Source organism: Nannospalax galili, unplaced genomic scaffold (genome assembly GCF_000622305.1).
Source record: "Nannospalax galili isolate Female #2095 unplaced genomic scaffold, S.galili_v1.0 scaffold136, whole genome shotgun sequence".
NCBI lineage: Eukaryota > Metazoa > Chordata > Mammalia > Rodentia > Spalacidae > Nannospalax > Nannospalax galili.
Genome location: NW_008340872.1, coordinates 7,493,295 through 7,509,308, shown reverse-complemented (window position 1 = coordinate 7,509,308; position 16,014 = coordinate 7,493,295). Strand labels below are relative to the sequence as shown.

The 16,014-nt window shown below is 39.4% G+C and overlaps 1 protein-coding gene across 6 annotated transcripts in view; it reads right to left on the bottom strand.

Moving 5' to 3' along the window:
• The window catches only part of Grik1 (glutamate ionotropic receptor kainate type subunit 1), a 429,122-nt gene that overhangs the window by 159,091 nt on the left and 254,017 nt on the right, over positions 1 to 16,014 (bottom strand). For all 6 annotated transcript variants that reach the window (XM_008836016.2, XM_008836018.3, XM_008836017.1 and 3 more), the window contains exon 2: positions 342 to 509. In XM_008836016.2, coding sequence (XP_008834238.1) covers positions 342 to 509 — 168 coding nt within the window. The remainder of the gene's footprint in view (positions 1 to 341; positions 510 to 16,014) is intronic.

Below are 16,014 nucleotides of genomic sequence, written 5' to 3'. Positions count from 1 at the left end.
AAGTTTCATTTGACTGCACTGTACAATTTCATGGTGGTAGCTCAGCTTCAGGAAGGAAAAACAGATCAAGCTTGACATTTTCCATTCACAGCTGAACCAGTTAATCATAGAGGAGAGGGTACTGAGGGGTGAGCTAATCAGAAATGCCCAGAAAACAGGGCTAGGCAGCGTCTATTAGGTGAGTTCAGATTGCATTGATCAGTGGCATTGAGGAGCAGGATTTCCTACAACCCATTTTCACTAAGATGTCCACTTTGAAAAGGGGCAGGAACGGAAAAGAATGTGACTGGTGCAGCAGACTGATCACCCAAAAAAGCTTTTTAAAATGGGAAAATAGTTACCTCTGCGGGAGGCTTCAAAACTATCAAAAAGACTAATTCTCTGGATGTCATAGGTTAATGTGGTGTTAGGCATCAGGGTTCGGTTTCGGTTAATGCTGGTGACTGCAAACTTGAAAGCTAATTCTTCAACATTAACAGGTTCATTTTCCACAGTTTCAAAAATCCCTCCTGCAGAAGCAAAAAAGATGCATGAGAAGCATTAGTTACACTGCACACACATCACTGTCTTAAAAAATAAGAATATAAACTACAAACAGAAGACCCCCAAACAGTTAAAGCCTGGGATGCTGAGAGTAGATTCCGAATCTAAGGCTGAAAGTTATCAGCATCTGTTACACACAAACAGATATTTCTAATTACAGATGTATATCAAGGTTTTAAATCCAATACTGGATTTTATTATGCCTCTCAGATAGCAGATATATCCAAATATTTCATACCATGAAAGTACAGATGATAATATGGTGCAAAACAGTTTTCAGTAATTTGGACAAGAATCATGCTTTGCTTGGCATAACTTAAGCTTTATCCTGGTAAGACAATCCTTCCTTAGGATAAAAACTTTTCTGTTCAAAAGCATAGATTCTAGGGGCTACAGAGATGGTTCAGCAGTTAGAGAGAATGGCTCTTGCAAAGGACCCAAATACGGCTTCCAGCACCCAAGTTGGGCAGCTTATAACCACCTGTAACTCTTGCTCTAGGGCATTTGACACCGTCTCTGGCCTCCAAGGATACCCGCACTCACATGCTTACATAACCACACATAGGCACACACAAACACATAATTAAAAATCAAATAAATCTTTACAAAAACCCAGACATTCTGGACATTTGGGATCATCCAGGGGTGAACTGGGGTCAAAATGAAACACTTCATCTCTTACATTTTTCAGAATGAAAACGTTTTCTAGACTTCCTGGAGTCATATTCTGCATTCTGATACAGTCTAAAGCATATGGGCACATTAAAAGGATTATTTTATCTTTTTGAAAAATTGCTTGATTATGCCCCAGAGCAAACTTGAAATCTAACTATGGGAATATATATTTCTCTGGGTCTTAGGTTCTAATATCTTAAATATGAGCATGGTTTTCAGAAGAAATGACATCACACATTAGTGCTTAGGCTTCATCAGAGACTCCAGCTCTGACTTCACTTGAAACATTGGTGTTAGGTAGAGATGATGTAGATATAGTTAAATATACATTCTTAAAGTTGTTTAAGAGCTGCTTCTGAGGTTATCGCAAAAGACACAGAACCTCCACTTAGTTTACTCCCTGATTTACCTAAATCTGTTTTCTTTGAAAATCCATACTTTATGCCCATGTCATAATGAATTCTTGAAACTAGTAAGCTGCTATTTATTTACTTTCATTATTTCTTACCGAGTCAATAGTAGGTGTTTCCAAACCTATCTATGCCATATTGATTTGTCAGTAAGTTTGCCATAAGTTCTCTCTTGTTTCAAGGAAAAAAGAAGACAAAACATTCTCAAATGAAAATGAAAAATAGGCATTATGGATATGATTTGTGTCCATTCTTCCTTAGATGGAATATATCAATGGACATACTCTAAATAGATATAATTACCCTAATTCTACTTTGAAAGACTAGCAAACAAATGCTCTTGTATAACTTTCCATTGAACTGATGTTCTTTATTAAGAAACTACAGTGCTTTGAAAGCAAGAAGGCATATAGTGATCCAATTTGGCTCCTTTTGCTCCTTTTGGGCAAGTTTCTGGCATTTATTAACCAAAGTCACACATGCTTGGTTAGTTTCAGCTGTCAACTTGACAAACTTGGAAACATCTGGGAAGAGAGTTTTAGTTGAGCGACTGTCATCATTTGGTCTCTGGGCATGTCTGTGGGGGATTGTCCTTATGTGAGAGTCACCATTTCATGGGCTGGGTCCTGGACTGTGTAAGATTGGAGAAAGCTAGCCTAGTGCTGAGTAGCAAGCATGTAAGCATTTCTCTGCTTATAACAGCATGAATAATTCATGTATAGATTACTTCCATGGTTTTCTGGGAAATTACAGTCTATATGTTGATGTTCTATACATTTGTTCCAAAAGTAGTAGAAAATACTTCTATTTTCCTCTGTTAGACAATCATAATCAGGGAATTGGGGATGTATTACCAGTTTCTCTCAGAACTGTGAAGGGACAGAGAGGAGGTGAGCTCAGACAATAAACCCTGGGTGGTCAAAGGAAGATGTATGTAAGACGAGCTTATTGCCATGGTCAAGGCAAACCACACAGACGATTCCTGGTGTTGGAGTTTCTGTAGTAGTCGTTAGAATTATTTGTTTACTTGTCAGTGTCTCCAGTCCTAGCAGAAGCTCTTTAGCAGGGAGTTAGTGTCACCCAGAGTCACCACCGCTATGGAGACCAAGTCATCTTAGGATATTCAGGCTGCAACTACTTAGAGAGGAAGTGAATCTCTGTCTGTATGTGTGAGGGCAGCCTGTGGGAGGGCACAAACTTCTGGACAGGAAACAGAAGCTCTGAATTTGGGACACTGGTTTTACCTCATTCCTCTCTGAGGAGATTTTTAAGTTTTTGGGTAAAAGTCACTGTTAAGTAGCTCTTTTGTGTATTTTTATCAACCTTATAATATATATAGGAGATACTATTCCTGGTTTTATAAAGGAGAAAAAGAACAAGCATATTATACATTTTATCTAGTTAGTTCAGTCACAAGCCTTATCTGTGACAAACCTGGGTGTTCAATTGTCCAGTGTATCTATGTGTGCCCATGGCTCTACTTCATCAAGTTATTTCTACCCTTTTTCATCTCTAAATGTGGATAACGGTTCGTCTTATAAGACCCTTGAAAACACAACTATTCCCCCAGAAAATGGTTGATATTGTTGAACATGGGTGATAAAAACCAGTGGTTACCACTTTTGCAACTTACGGCTCCACTCAAAAGTATTCCTCTCATGTAGAGTTGTCATTTACAGAAAGCTGGATGTTCTCGGGTTTAAGAAAATGATGCATTTGTTTTTATGTTTTTAAAGTGTGAATAGGTGAACTCCATGTTGGCATTAAAAAAATGTGTCATTCATTCACCAAATGAGAATTACACATGGTGTCAGTAGTTCCCCCCTCCCCACATGCTCTTTTCCTCCAGGAAAGGACACCTGAAAAATACTAAGAGTGCACAGTGACATGGGGTGTGTGGTCCTGGAGAAGTGCCAGAAGCACAGCATCGACTAAAAACAGGAGAAAGTGTTAACAGGAGCCAGACACACACAGGTGGTGGTGCAGACTGCTAAGAGTCAGCTTCCTCCTCTTCTTTTTACCCCTTAGCTTTAGATTTGAGATGTGGAGGGTTTAATACAAAGAGTGAGAGGACTCATCCCTAGGGACACTCACGATGCCTCTCTCTCTCCTTCTCTCCCTCTGTCCCTCCCTCTTTCTCTCCACCTCCCTCCTCTCCCTCCCTCCTTCTCTCCCCTCCCTCCTTCTCTCCCCCTCCCCTTTTCTCCCCCTCCCTCCTTCTCTCCCCTCCCTCCTCTCCCCCGTTCCTCCCTCCTTCTCTCCCTCCCTCCACCTTCTCTCTGTGTTCCTTTTTCCTTTCCCCGTTCTCCCCCTTCCTTCTCCTTCATGTCCCCCTCCCTCTATGTCCCTTTTCTTCCCTCGCTCTTCCCTCCCCTTTCCTCTCTCTGTCCTTTCTTCCTTCTCTGCCTTGTTTCTTCCTTTTCACTTTTTGAGATTTGTGAACAAGGAGTAGTAATGAAATATTTAAATCCTTCTTAGGGAAGGAAATATTAAAGTCCTTCGTGGGGCTAACTTTGGGCCTCAGGCTTTTGGAGTCCAGGAGTCCCACCAGTCGGAGACAGGAAATCACCCCTCAGTCGTCCTCTGCTCTTACAGCTCCTGTCCCTCATTCTCCTAAGGTCATTGCATCCCTATATTTTCACTCTTCCCTATTTGAGCTGAGCTAAGCACAACTTCTGCTCCTAAGAATTCAATGAGCTGTGGAAGAAGTTAGGAAACTAAGAAGGTAGTTTAGGCTCAAGGGTGGAACAGACGCCCTTCCAGATCAGTGGGAAGAGAAAGGGGCAAGACTTTGAGAGCTCAAGGTGATAAACAGGTTTCTCCTTTCCCTTGGAGATCTTAGGCATGGCAGATGGAGCTCAGGAGGGCAGAATCTTCCATGAGGGCAACAGGCCTGGGTGACCATGCTGGCTTTTTTACATCAGGAGTAACTGAGGCGTGAGGTGTTGGCAAACTGTATTTTGCTTTTATTACGATGTGGGTCAGGCTGAGTGTGTACAGATCACATGTCAATCCTTATAAACTAGATGGGACTGGGCAGAAAAGTCATCTGTCTTATCACCATCAGCAAGGTGAGCAACGGTCAAAAGTCTTCATTAACATGCCTAGCCTCTTCCTGGCCCTTCCTCCAAGTCACTCGCAACTCGACATCACAGCTCAGTATGGTTTGGAATCACTGGCTAAATAAAAGTTTAAAAAGTAGAAGAGGTTGGAAAGGGTGTTTCTAAATTCAGGTCTTCATGCTTATATGCAAGACTTTATCCACTGAGACATCTTCTCAGCCCGTGCAGAACAAAAGCTGAGCATGTTGGTGTGTCTGTAATCCACAGAAGGATTTGGGCAGGTAACTGACCAGTCAGTGTAGCTAATCACTGAGCTCCAGGTTCAATGAGACCCCGTTTTAAATAACAAGGTGAAAAGTGATAGAGAATTCTAGATAAAGGCAGCTAATGTCAACCTCTGACCTCTACACTCACATGCAAGGGCAGGTCCACACATGTGGACAAAGGCAAACAGCACACTCACACAAAATAAAATAATTTTTTAAGTAGAAGAGACTGGGATTTTCAGTCATGCTCTAGTTTTCTATATGGATAGTTGTGCTATTTGAAATGGAAAGGGTAAAATCATAGTTCTTATAAATACCAAAATAGGTATGAGTTCTGAAAAATGAATGTTTTTATGTCCTTAATAAATGAATATATTTAGACTTGATGTTCTGGATCCTGTGGGCCTTCTTGCATTGATTTTCCTTCATTGTGCTTTGCTGGGAAGAGAGGTTGGTACAAATAGGGTTTATGCTTATAAGAGCTCTGTGCTCTTTACTCTGTGTTCCCTGCACTTGAGCCCAGCTGCCACACACAGCCACTAAATAAAGGAGAAACAAATAAGGAATGTGTACATGGTTTTGTGTTAGTTTGAACTAAAAATCCTTTTATGTGTATATCATTGTTATGACTGGAATTGCATCCTTGTCCTGGTTAGCCTTCTATTGCTATAATAAAACATGCCGATCAGAACTAACTTGGGAAGGAAATGTTTTTTTTTTTTTTTTTTTTTAGCTTATATGTCCTGACCATAGTTCATCACTGAGGGAAGCTAGAACTCAGGACAGGGGCCTGGAGGCAAGAACAGAAGCATAGACTAAGGAGGAAAGCTGCTTATTGGCTTGCGGCTTGCTCCTCCAGCCAGTGCTCAGCCTGCTTCTTCCTTTTTTCTTTTTTCTTTTTGCAGGGTACAGTGTAAATTGGAGACTCCGTTCAAAATCTCATTTTTGAGAACCAATTATTAATCATGCATGGAGAAAAAAAACTTACTGATTACATTTAGAAGGAAACCTTCACTTACAATTACTGCCCCCTTTTCTGCCATCGCAAGAAGACCACTTCTTAACTCTCAGGTAGCATTTCTCCTGCCAGGGCAAGATTATGACCTTGTGTGTCCTGAATATTCTGTAGCTCTCCCATTCCCACCCCCAATACAGCATTCAAAATAAAACCGACCTTCTACCAGGAATGATTGTTTTATATGTATGCACAAGCTAAATTGGGCTCTTCATCAACAAATAAACAAATATGGGCATGTACCAGTGTTTGCTTTGCTGAACTTCTAAGCACTAGAATCTGGAGTGTGAATGTATAACTTAGCCCTGTCTGTAGCACCTAGGATACATGCCTGTCCTCTGACTTTACCTCATGAAATGACTGACTCAACCTAACAAGGTTCACCTTGTGGGATATGTCCCGTGGAGATGGTAAGAAAACATCAAAGAGGATCAAATACCAATGTTTGGTCCAGCTGCCAATGTGGTAGTTCCCTAATAATAAGATGAAGGCATCACGGACACTAGATGTTTATACATTTTTTTAACTTTAAAAAAAATTTATTGAGAATTTCATATATGCATATAAGGCATTTTAATCAAATCCACACCCACTCCCTCCCCTCCAACTCCTCCCATATCACTCCATCACTTTTTCTGGACAACTTCGTGTACTCTTTTTTTTTTTTTTAATTATAGGGTTTTTTGCTACTCCAACATTCCCCCTCTGAAGAGATAACCTTAAAATCTTTTAGGGATTAGATAAGAGCTCCCAAATACTTTTGACACTTTTGGCCTTTGGAACAGAGTATGTTCTAAGAGGCCCAAGGACATTTTGACTTTTAGCCAAGAAACTGGCTACTTCTCTTTGGGGTCTTTTTACCCCAACTGCCTAGACAATTTCTACCTCCTATTCTTATTGTGCCATCCTTTGAGGAGGTTACCCAAATTGCTGAAAGGGAATTGGGAAACAGACTGCTCTGGCTTCTTCCATGATGAACAGGGACACAGACTGAGGCAGTTGGGGTACCCCTTTAATGGGTCTATCTAAAAGACTCCCAAATTGCATAACTCTTAATTGTAAGGAGAAAAGAAAGCTCTTGACTGGTGCCTAGGAGATGTGATGGAGAAGTAAAGGCAAGAGCAATTAGCATTACAAGTTCTAGACAAGGAACCAGAAAAAATTCAGAACAGGGAAAATTTCAAATGCTCATGTCAGAGTCCACTGGAATTTCTTGACGAGAGCTTCCAAAAGCATCCCTCTATTGGGTTCCTCCTCATTTTTCTTTTGTCTGCCAAGGCTGGACTCAAAAGTCATGGGCTCAGAATTTGTTTAAAGACACTTTGATAGCTGTTGGAGTGGCTAGAATCCGTGTCAGTTCCCTCTCAAAGACTTCTAGATAGGGGGAGAAAACAAATTTAGACATCATTTTAGAACAATAGCAGATTGTCTCATTTAGCTACAGGTGGGCACTACAGTATTCTAGACCAAAATTTGAAGTCTTACATCTGAGCAGCACTTTCTCATTAGAAACAAAATCATCACTGAGAAATAATTCTCTAAATAACATTTTATATGGACTTAAGCCTAACGTCTGGGAAGTGTAATCCCTTGAACTTTTAAAGAAATATATTGATCACTTTAATCTTTAGTTATACTTTCCTTTCGGGTGTTTAAGACCATACAGTTGGCCAAAATAAACCAATTTTATTTTTCTCTTAAGGTTGTTTGAGGATCTGTTCCTCAGGGGTCACATGGGTTTGGGAGGAGCTCCTGGCTCCTTTCTTTTACCCGTTCCATCTATGTGAAGATAAGTCCTGCTTGACCGTGGCTGGCTTCATTTGGAAGCGTGGAGACAATGTTCCCTCTGAGTTGACCTTCCTCTTTGTGGTCTGGACACTGGTTCAAGTCCATCTGGTGGGGGACTCCATGGCCTCCCTGAACAATGGTGACTCATCACCATTACATTGAGAGATGCTCCATAGTCCCCTGGAACTTAGCTGACTTTGGAGGGCAAGGACCAAAAACTATTCTTTATATCCCTCTGACAGATTAGTATAGGCCTCAAAGTATGGCTATTAAACATCCAAGAAAGTTAGTTCCACCAGTTTGGTACTTTAAATTACCATGAGCTATGTAGATAAAGCTTGGGCAAAAAACCAAACATTCTCAGATAAAACTTGACTAGACATATATTTTGTTCCTTAAACTAGTTGACTAAACTATGACCTTAGAAATTTTAAGATTAAACCTGACCCAAAGATACCAAAGATCGCTACAATGAAAATCTTAAATCATTAAAGAAAGGGATTGAGGAAGATACCAGGAGATGGAAGGACTTCCAGTGCTCATGGATTAGAAAAATTAATATTTTGAAAATGACCATTTTGCCAAAAGCAAGATATATATTCAATGCAATCCCAATCAAAATCCCCATTATATATGTCACAGAATTAGAAAAAAACCACCCTTAAATTCGTACAGAAGCACAAAAGACCCCAGATATCCAAAGCAACCCTGAGCACAAAGAGCAACACTGGTGGGATAACTATTCCAGATCTCAAAGTATACTACAGAGCTATAGTCATAAAATCATCATGGTACTGGCACAAATATAGACACATAGATCAATGAACCATCACTGAAGACCCAAACCTGAGTATATGCAGTTTCAGCCACCTGTTATTTGACAAAGGTGCCAAGAACACACAATGGAGGAAAGACAGCATCTTCAACAAATGGTGCTGGCAAAACTGGATCTTCACCTGTAGAAGTATGAAACTAGATCCTTATCTTTCTACTTGTAAAAAAGTCAACTCCAAATGGATCAAAGACCTCAATGTGAAACTGGAAACCCTGAAACAATTAGAAGAAAATATTGGCAATAACCTGCAAGATATAGGTATAGGAAAGAATTTTCTAAATTGGATAAAAGTTGCTCAGGAATTAAGGTCAACAATAAGTGGGACCTCATTAAACTAAAAAGCTTCTGTACAGCAAAAAATAAATAAATAAATAAATAAATAAAGTGAAGAGAAAACCCACAGAGTAGGAAAAAAATCTTCACTAGTGACACATCTGACAGAGGTTTAGCATCCAGAATATATAAAGAACTCAAAAAACAAAGAAGCAAGAAAGAAATGACCCAATGAAAACATGGGCTAAAGATCTAAACAGAGAGTTCTCAAAGGAAGAAGTAAAGATGCCTAAGAAACATCTTAAAAAGTGTTAAATATCATTAGTAATTAGGGAAATGCAAATTAAAACCACCCTAATGTTTCACCTTGCTCCAATCTAGGATCAAGAGAACAAACGATTCCAAATGATGGTGAGGTTGTGGAGAAAGGGGAACGCTCATTCACTGCTGGTGGGATTGCAAACTTGTGCAACCCCTATGGAAAACAGTGTGGAGAACTCTTAAAAAACTAAAAATGAACCTACCATATGACCTGGTTATACCACTCCTTACCATATAGCCAAAGGACTCATCCTATTGTAGAAACACTTGTACGACCATGTTTGTTGCTGCTTTTTCACAAATAGCTAAGAGGTGGAAGCAACATAAATGTTCCTCAACCAATGAGTGGTTAACAAAAATATGGTACATTTACACAATGGAATTTTACTCAGCAGTAAAGAAAGCTGAAATAATGAAATTTGCAGGTAAATGGATGGATCAAGAAACTGTTATACTAAGTGAAGTAACACAGACTCAGAAAAACAAAAGACATAGGTTCTTCCTCATTTGTGGATCCTAGAAACAAATCCTTTTAAGCTCCATGTTCTTTTAAGATGTTAAAAGGATATGGGAATGGCAATATTTTCCAAAATAGAAAAAATGAGAAAGCCTAAGCAAGTGATGAAGGTCTGTGTAGGTTTGTTATGATATATAAAGATGAGACAAAGAATATACACATAATCAGCCTGTCTTACACAGTCCAGGACCATGGGTGGCACCGCCAGTGGACTGAGCCCTCTCACATCACTCAACAAATTCAAGAAAATGTATCACAAACATTCCCACAGGCCAGTCTGATGGAGGAAATCCCCAGTTGTGGTCCCTTCTTCCAGGGTGTATCAAATTGACATCTGAAGCTATCTAACACAGTCCTCCCCAAGTTCATATATTGAAGCCCGAACCCTAATACCTAGGACCTCTGAACTGACTGCATTCTATAGGAAAAGAAACAGCTAGAATGATCCCTGATCCCTACCTATCCTTTTAAGAAAAAGAAACTGGGGGGCGGGGGGGGGAGGGGAGCTGGAGAGATGATGCAGCGGTTAAGCGCACTGACTGCTCTTGCAGAGGACCCCTGTTAGATTCCCATGTCAGTACCCACATGGTAGCTGACAGTCATCCATAACTCTAGTTCCAGGGGATCTGGATACCCTCTTTGTGGTCATTGCATGACATGAGTGCTTCTACCTACATGCGAGAAATACATTCCTGCACATAAAAACATAAAATAAATAATAAATAAAAGATAAAAGAAAAGAAACTGGGACGCACTGTACATACCTATATGAAGTCATGTAGAGGGCAGTCCACTGAGGACAGAGAAAACTAAGGTGGCTGTTGTCAAACCTGCCACATTTTGATCCTAGACTTCCAGCCTCCTGAACAGTAAGAAAATATATTCTGTCATTTAAGAGAGTTAGTGTGTATTGTTTTTGTTTCTGTTTTTGTCCAGCCCCAGGAAACTAGTAGACTCATCTTTTCTTCTAACCCCACATATTTTAAAATGGGGAGTTTTAGTGACAATCACCTTTATCCAAGTAACACTATCTTCTTGGAACAGTCGTATAAGAGGAGCAGAGCGAAGTCACTAAAATTCAGGAGACATAGTTCCACTATCACAGCACATTTCTGTTAGTGTTTGGTAGACACCTACACTGCAAGGACAAAGAGGGAAACCACACGGAGCAGTAACTTGCATGTGGAGGAGGTTGCCTTCAAGGAGGGTGGTGGGTGTGAAGGGTGGTCAGCTGAGAGATTTTGGTTTGCACTGAGTAATTCCATCTAGACTTAGAAAAGACTTGTTCACTGTGACAAATCTTCCTGTTGGCTTAACATTGTGACCACTGTAAAAAAAAAAAGAGCATCACTTAGAGAAGGCTGAGTAAATGCTCTATTTCATGAGCCTGCTGGATATACACCCCCCGGCAATGATGCATTTGTCAGCCTTTCCCCACTATAATAAAATATCTGAGGTAATTTATTTATAAAGAGAAAAATGTATTTGGCTCATTATTTGGGAGATTCCTGTGTGTGATTTATTGGTCCCATAGCTTTGTGATTATGATGAAGCAATAGATCACAGTAAGAGGGCTTGGCAGGGCAAAGTGCTCATGTTATGACCAGGAAACAAGAGGGGAAGAGAAGGCACATGCCCTCTGAGGACGACCTAAGGACTTCCTGTAAGGTTCTAGCTCATAAATGCCCCAGCTCCTCCTAACGATGCTCTGGAAACCATATCTTTAGCACACACACACACACACACACACACACACACACACACACACACACACCCATCTGAGATGTAGAAAATGGTGTTAAAACTTTTTACAAGTCACATGCTGTACTTAGAGAATCATCATAAGATGGAACACAACAATCTGTATGGAGATTCCCCGTCTGGCTCAAGGTCCTACTGATTTCTTTCTTTCCTTTTTTGTGGTTTTCAAAGATAATCAGTAGCCTGCTTTCTAACCTGCCTTCCAATCACAGTTTCCATGGAGTAGGAAAAGTATAATGTGGTGGCTATTAAGGACCTGGCTGTGCACATATGCCTTAAAAAGAAGCAATTATTATAATATTATTATAATTATGTAATAATAATTATTGCCCATTATTTCCATCCTGTCTCTTTCTAGATGGGGGTTGAACTGAATGATGGGTGGGAAGTAAGAAAATTACCCCTTTCCTCCCTCCAAAAAAGTTTAAGAAACTGAACCAGAAAATTCACTCCATTTAATGATGACATCAACATTGGAAAGTTATGACTTTAAATCTTATTCCCATAAAAGGAATATTCTTTTGCCTTGCCTTATAATACTGAGTATATATTCCAATAACATCAATTTTAGAAATGCGATAGATGTGCATCGTGTATGCATATATATACATTTATCTTTGACTATGTTTATGTATGTCATGGTCAATGAATCTATTGCAGAATTAATTCATTCAACGACTTGTTCTTTTATCTACTCTTACAAAAGCTTTGTGTGTTATAAGCCAATGTTGTATGAGGCACTAGGAATATATCAGTGAACAGGAGAGATGAAATAAATCAGCCAGGTGTGCTATCACACTGTAACTCAAGCATGTGGCAGGCAGTGGTAGGCTATTCTCTGTAAGTACAAGGCCAGACAGGTTGACATAGCCAGGGCTAGAGAGTGAGCTTGGGGGGGGGGGAGAGGGAGGGAGAGAGAGAGGGAATGTAGAGAGAGAATGTGAGTAAGAGATTTCATTCTAGATGGGAGTTGGTCAGAAGCAGGAACAGGGCACTTGATGTGTTGGCATGGGAGGCCAGGAAAGTCCTCACTACAGGTGCAACTTCTGAGTAATGACCTGAAGGAACTGAGGGAACTGGACTGAAGATACTGGGAGAAGGGCACTCCACCCAGAGGGAGCAAACTGTTAGAAGGCACTCCTGTTTCTTGTCATTTTTGAGTTGCTGAATTTGGGTGAGCTGGACTTTGATTGGTAGTAGATGAGTTCAGAGGAATGAAGGAGGTAGATTGGAGCAGATCACAGGAACAGTAACAGGACTGTGACTTTTATTCTAAGTGACATGGAATGCCAGTGGTAGGCTTTGAGCAGTGCTGTTAAGTGTCATATATTGCTAACAAAAGAAGAAAATAATATAAAAGTCCACCAAGAGCAGAATAAATAAATTGTGGTATGTTTGTACAATGCAAAAATAAACACATCTGTATGTGTTGTGCTGTCCAGAATAAAATAGTTAAGAAAAATGAAGCAATATTAAAACATTGATGTTAGGTAATAGATATTCATATTATTTTCTACAAATCTTCTATTTGAAAATATTTAATAACAAAAAGTCAAAATAGAATTAAACTAGGGAAATAGGACATCTCTGTCTTATAAGCTTACATATTCCCAAAGTTGTATTTAATGACAAGAAACTAGATACCTTAAAAATGTTACATCTAGCAAGAGAATCATCATGACTTCCATATTAATAGTGAAGAAAACGGAGGAAATGGGACGAGAGCAAGCACAGGGAGATCTGTACTTGAACCTGTTCCACATAGCCTGTTATAATAAGAAGCTACCTCAGTAATCCAACTGAGAGATGATGGTGACTTGGTTCAGATTTTGACTGTTGGGGTGTATGACATGATTGGAAGTAAAAAAACAATCTGAAGGTAGGGCTTGCAGGATTTTTAGACAAAGTAGAAGTAAGTGATCTTGGCTTGGGGTGTGACTGTTCTGTGATACTTGTGAGATGTCCAAGTGGAGTTGTCAGCTAAAAAGCTTAACAAATGACTAGATTTTATACAAGTCATTCCTCAATGTGTCATTGTCATTGAGACGAGATATAAAAAGCTGTGAGACTGGAGCACATCACAGTAAGTGTAGACAAGCCAAGAACCAGCAAAAACTGGAATAGGTAGGATTTGGAGGAAGTGAGACATTGTCAATTCCCTGACTTTGAATTTCTGGTCTCTAGAATTATGAAAGAACAAATTTCTGTTATTTAAAGTAATCAAGTTTGAAGTAATATGTGGTGTGTGTGTGTGTGTGTGTGTGTGTGTGTGTAGGGCTGTATTTGTGTATGCACACCTGTGCAAGAATGTAAGCATGCATGCAGAGGTCACCATTTTATACTGGTGCTCACTCCATTTTTTTTAACTGATCCTGGAATTCACCAACTCAGCTAGGCTGCCTCGCCAGTGTGCTTCAGGGATATGTCCGTCTGCCTCCTCAGTACTGGGGTTATAGTGCCACATTTGATTTTTACTGGTGCACTGGGGGTCCAAGGAGGTTCTCACACTGAGTAATTCATCTCCCTATTTCTGACATCATTTTCTAATGCAACCACAGACTACTAATCCAATAAGTAGATGGACTTATTTTTAATTATACTATTAATTGATACATAATGATGATGCATATTTATGTAGTACATAATTATATATATATATGTAAAATGTGTGGTGATCTAATCAGTATAATGAGCATATCTATCACCCCCAGCATTTATCATTCCTTTTTTGGTTAAAGCATTTTAAATCCTCTCTTGTAGGTGTTTTAAAGTATATAATAAATTGTTAGCTACAACCACCTCAGTATGCTTTGAACACTGAAATTTATTCTTCATATTTAAATACAGTTTATAACTGTCAACCATTCTTTCCTGATATTTGCCAATGTTATATTATTTAAATTATCCTATTTCTTCTTATTTCTTCTTTGTAAAGTATTATTTTATTCGGACTTTTTGATAGTAATTTCTAGCTCTCTAATTCAGTTTTGTCCAGACACTTCTTAACTGTATTACAGAATACATCGACATTTTAAATTTATTTTCACTTTGAGTGTGCAGGACCAGTTTAGGATATTATTGTATATTTTCTAATAAAACTTGCTCAACCCTAAATAGTTGATGTATGTACACCCCCACAAATTGGGAAGTCACCCAGGAAGCAGGGGTGGCCTATTAACTGACAATCTATAAGTGAGAAGCTCCGAAGTATGGCTTCTGCTTTGCATTCATGTAGAATAAGAGCCACTGCAGAAGCTGTCAACAGAAAACAAGATGGCAATTTGATCTGTTCCTTTGCTGATAGCTGCTCCTTAAATACACAATATTATACTGCCTCCCTTTATTGCCACATCCATAATTCTACTTTATTGCATCATAAGCAATTTACTCTAGGCTTATATTCACTACACCTTTAATTTCAAGGTTATACATTTAATTTCTAAGATTCTCTTGGGTTAATGCTCTCTTCCACATTCAACTTCTTGCTGTCTAATCTTTAAACACCAACACTCTGTTAATAATCTCATGTAGAAGCATTTGGGTGGGAGGCACATGTTCCATGATTTAAAGGAAAAGAAATAAAGAGGTATTTTTAACTTTTGAGGAAGTCCTGAATAACCAGAGACGTAAAGACGTAAAGACGTAAAGACAAGGAGTGTCTCTATGGTTTTGAAACAACCCAACTTTCTACAAGTGGCTTCAGATACTAGTGTCCTTTGAAGAGGAAGAATATGTTTGAGTCATTCTTGGCCTAATTTAACTCTGTCTTTGATGCCAGGGGCTCCTCCCAAGCCCATGTGACCCCTGAGGAACAGATAAGACCTCAAACAGCCTTAAGAGTAAAAATAAATTGGTTTATTTGGGACAACTGTAGAGTCTTAAACACCCAAAAGGAAAGTCTAACCAAAGATTGAAGGGGTCAATATAATTTCTTAAGAGTCCATATGTATAGCTAAAGGCTACATAACAAGAAACAGTACCAGACAGGAGATATCTTCCTTTGAGTTGTTGGCCAGGGTGGCCCAAGAGACTCCCAGACAGTAACCCAGCATAGAACTTGGAAAATGAACAGCAGACCCCAATCCTATCTAAATGGATAATGACAACTGATTGCTGCTAGATAAGGAACAGCTGATCTTCCTAAAACAAGGCTCTTTAGATAGGCTGACTAGATTCAGCAGATGGACAAGCACTGGGGAATGGCTGGAGGACCACCAACAACACAGTGGACAGTAACAGGGATGACAGAATATATGGGCTCCAGTGGGGTGTGAAGGAAGGCTATGGGGGGTGCCATTTGGGAAGTGGGTATATAGATGAATAGATTGTTTGGGATGTTCTGTATGATATACACACAAAAAATCAACATAAAAAAGAGTTATAGTTGAAGAGGAAACACAGAAATTTACTTCATGTTAATTAGTAGAGGTGAAAAACATTACCATTGAAATCTACCTTATGACTTTATATCCATACTCAGGTACTAAGGATCCGAGTGTAACCAATAGTGACTAGTAATAATCAGATACCTAAAGATTAAATACACAG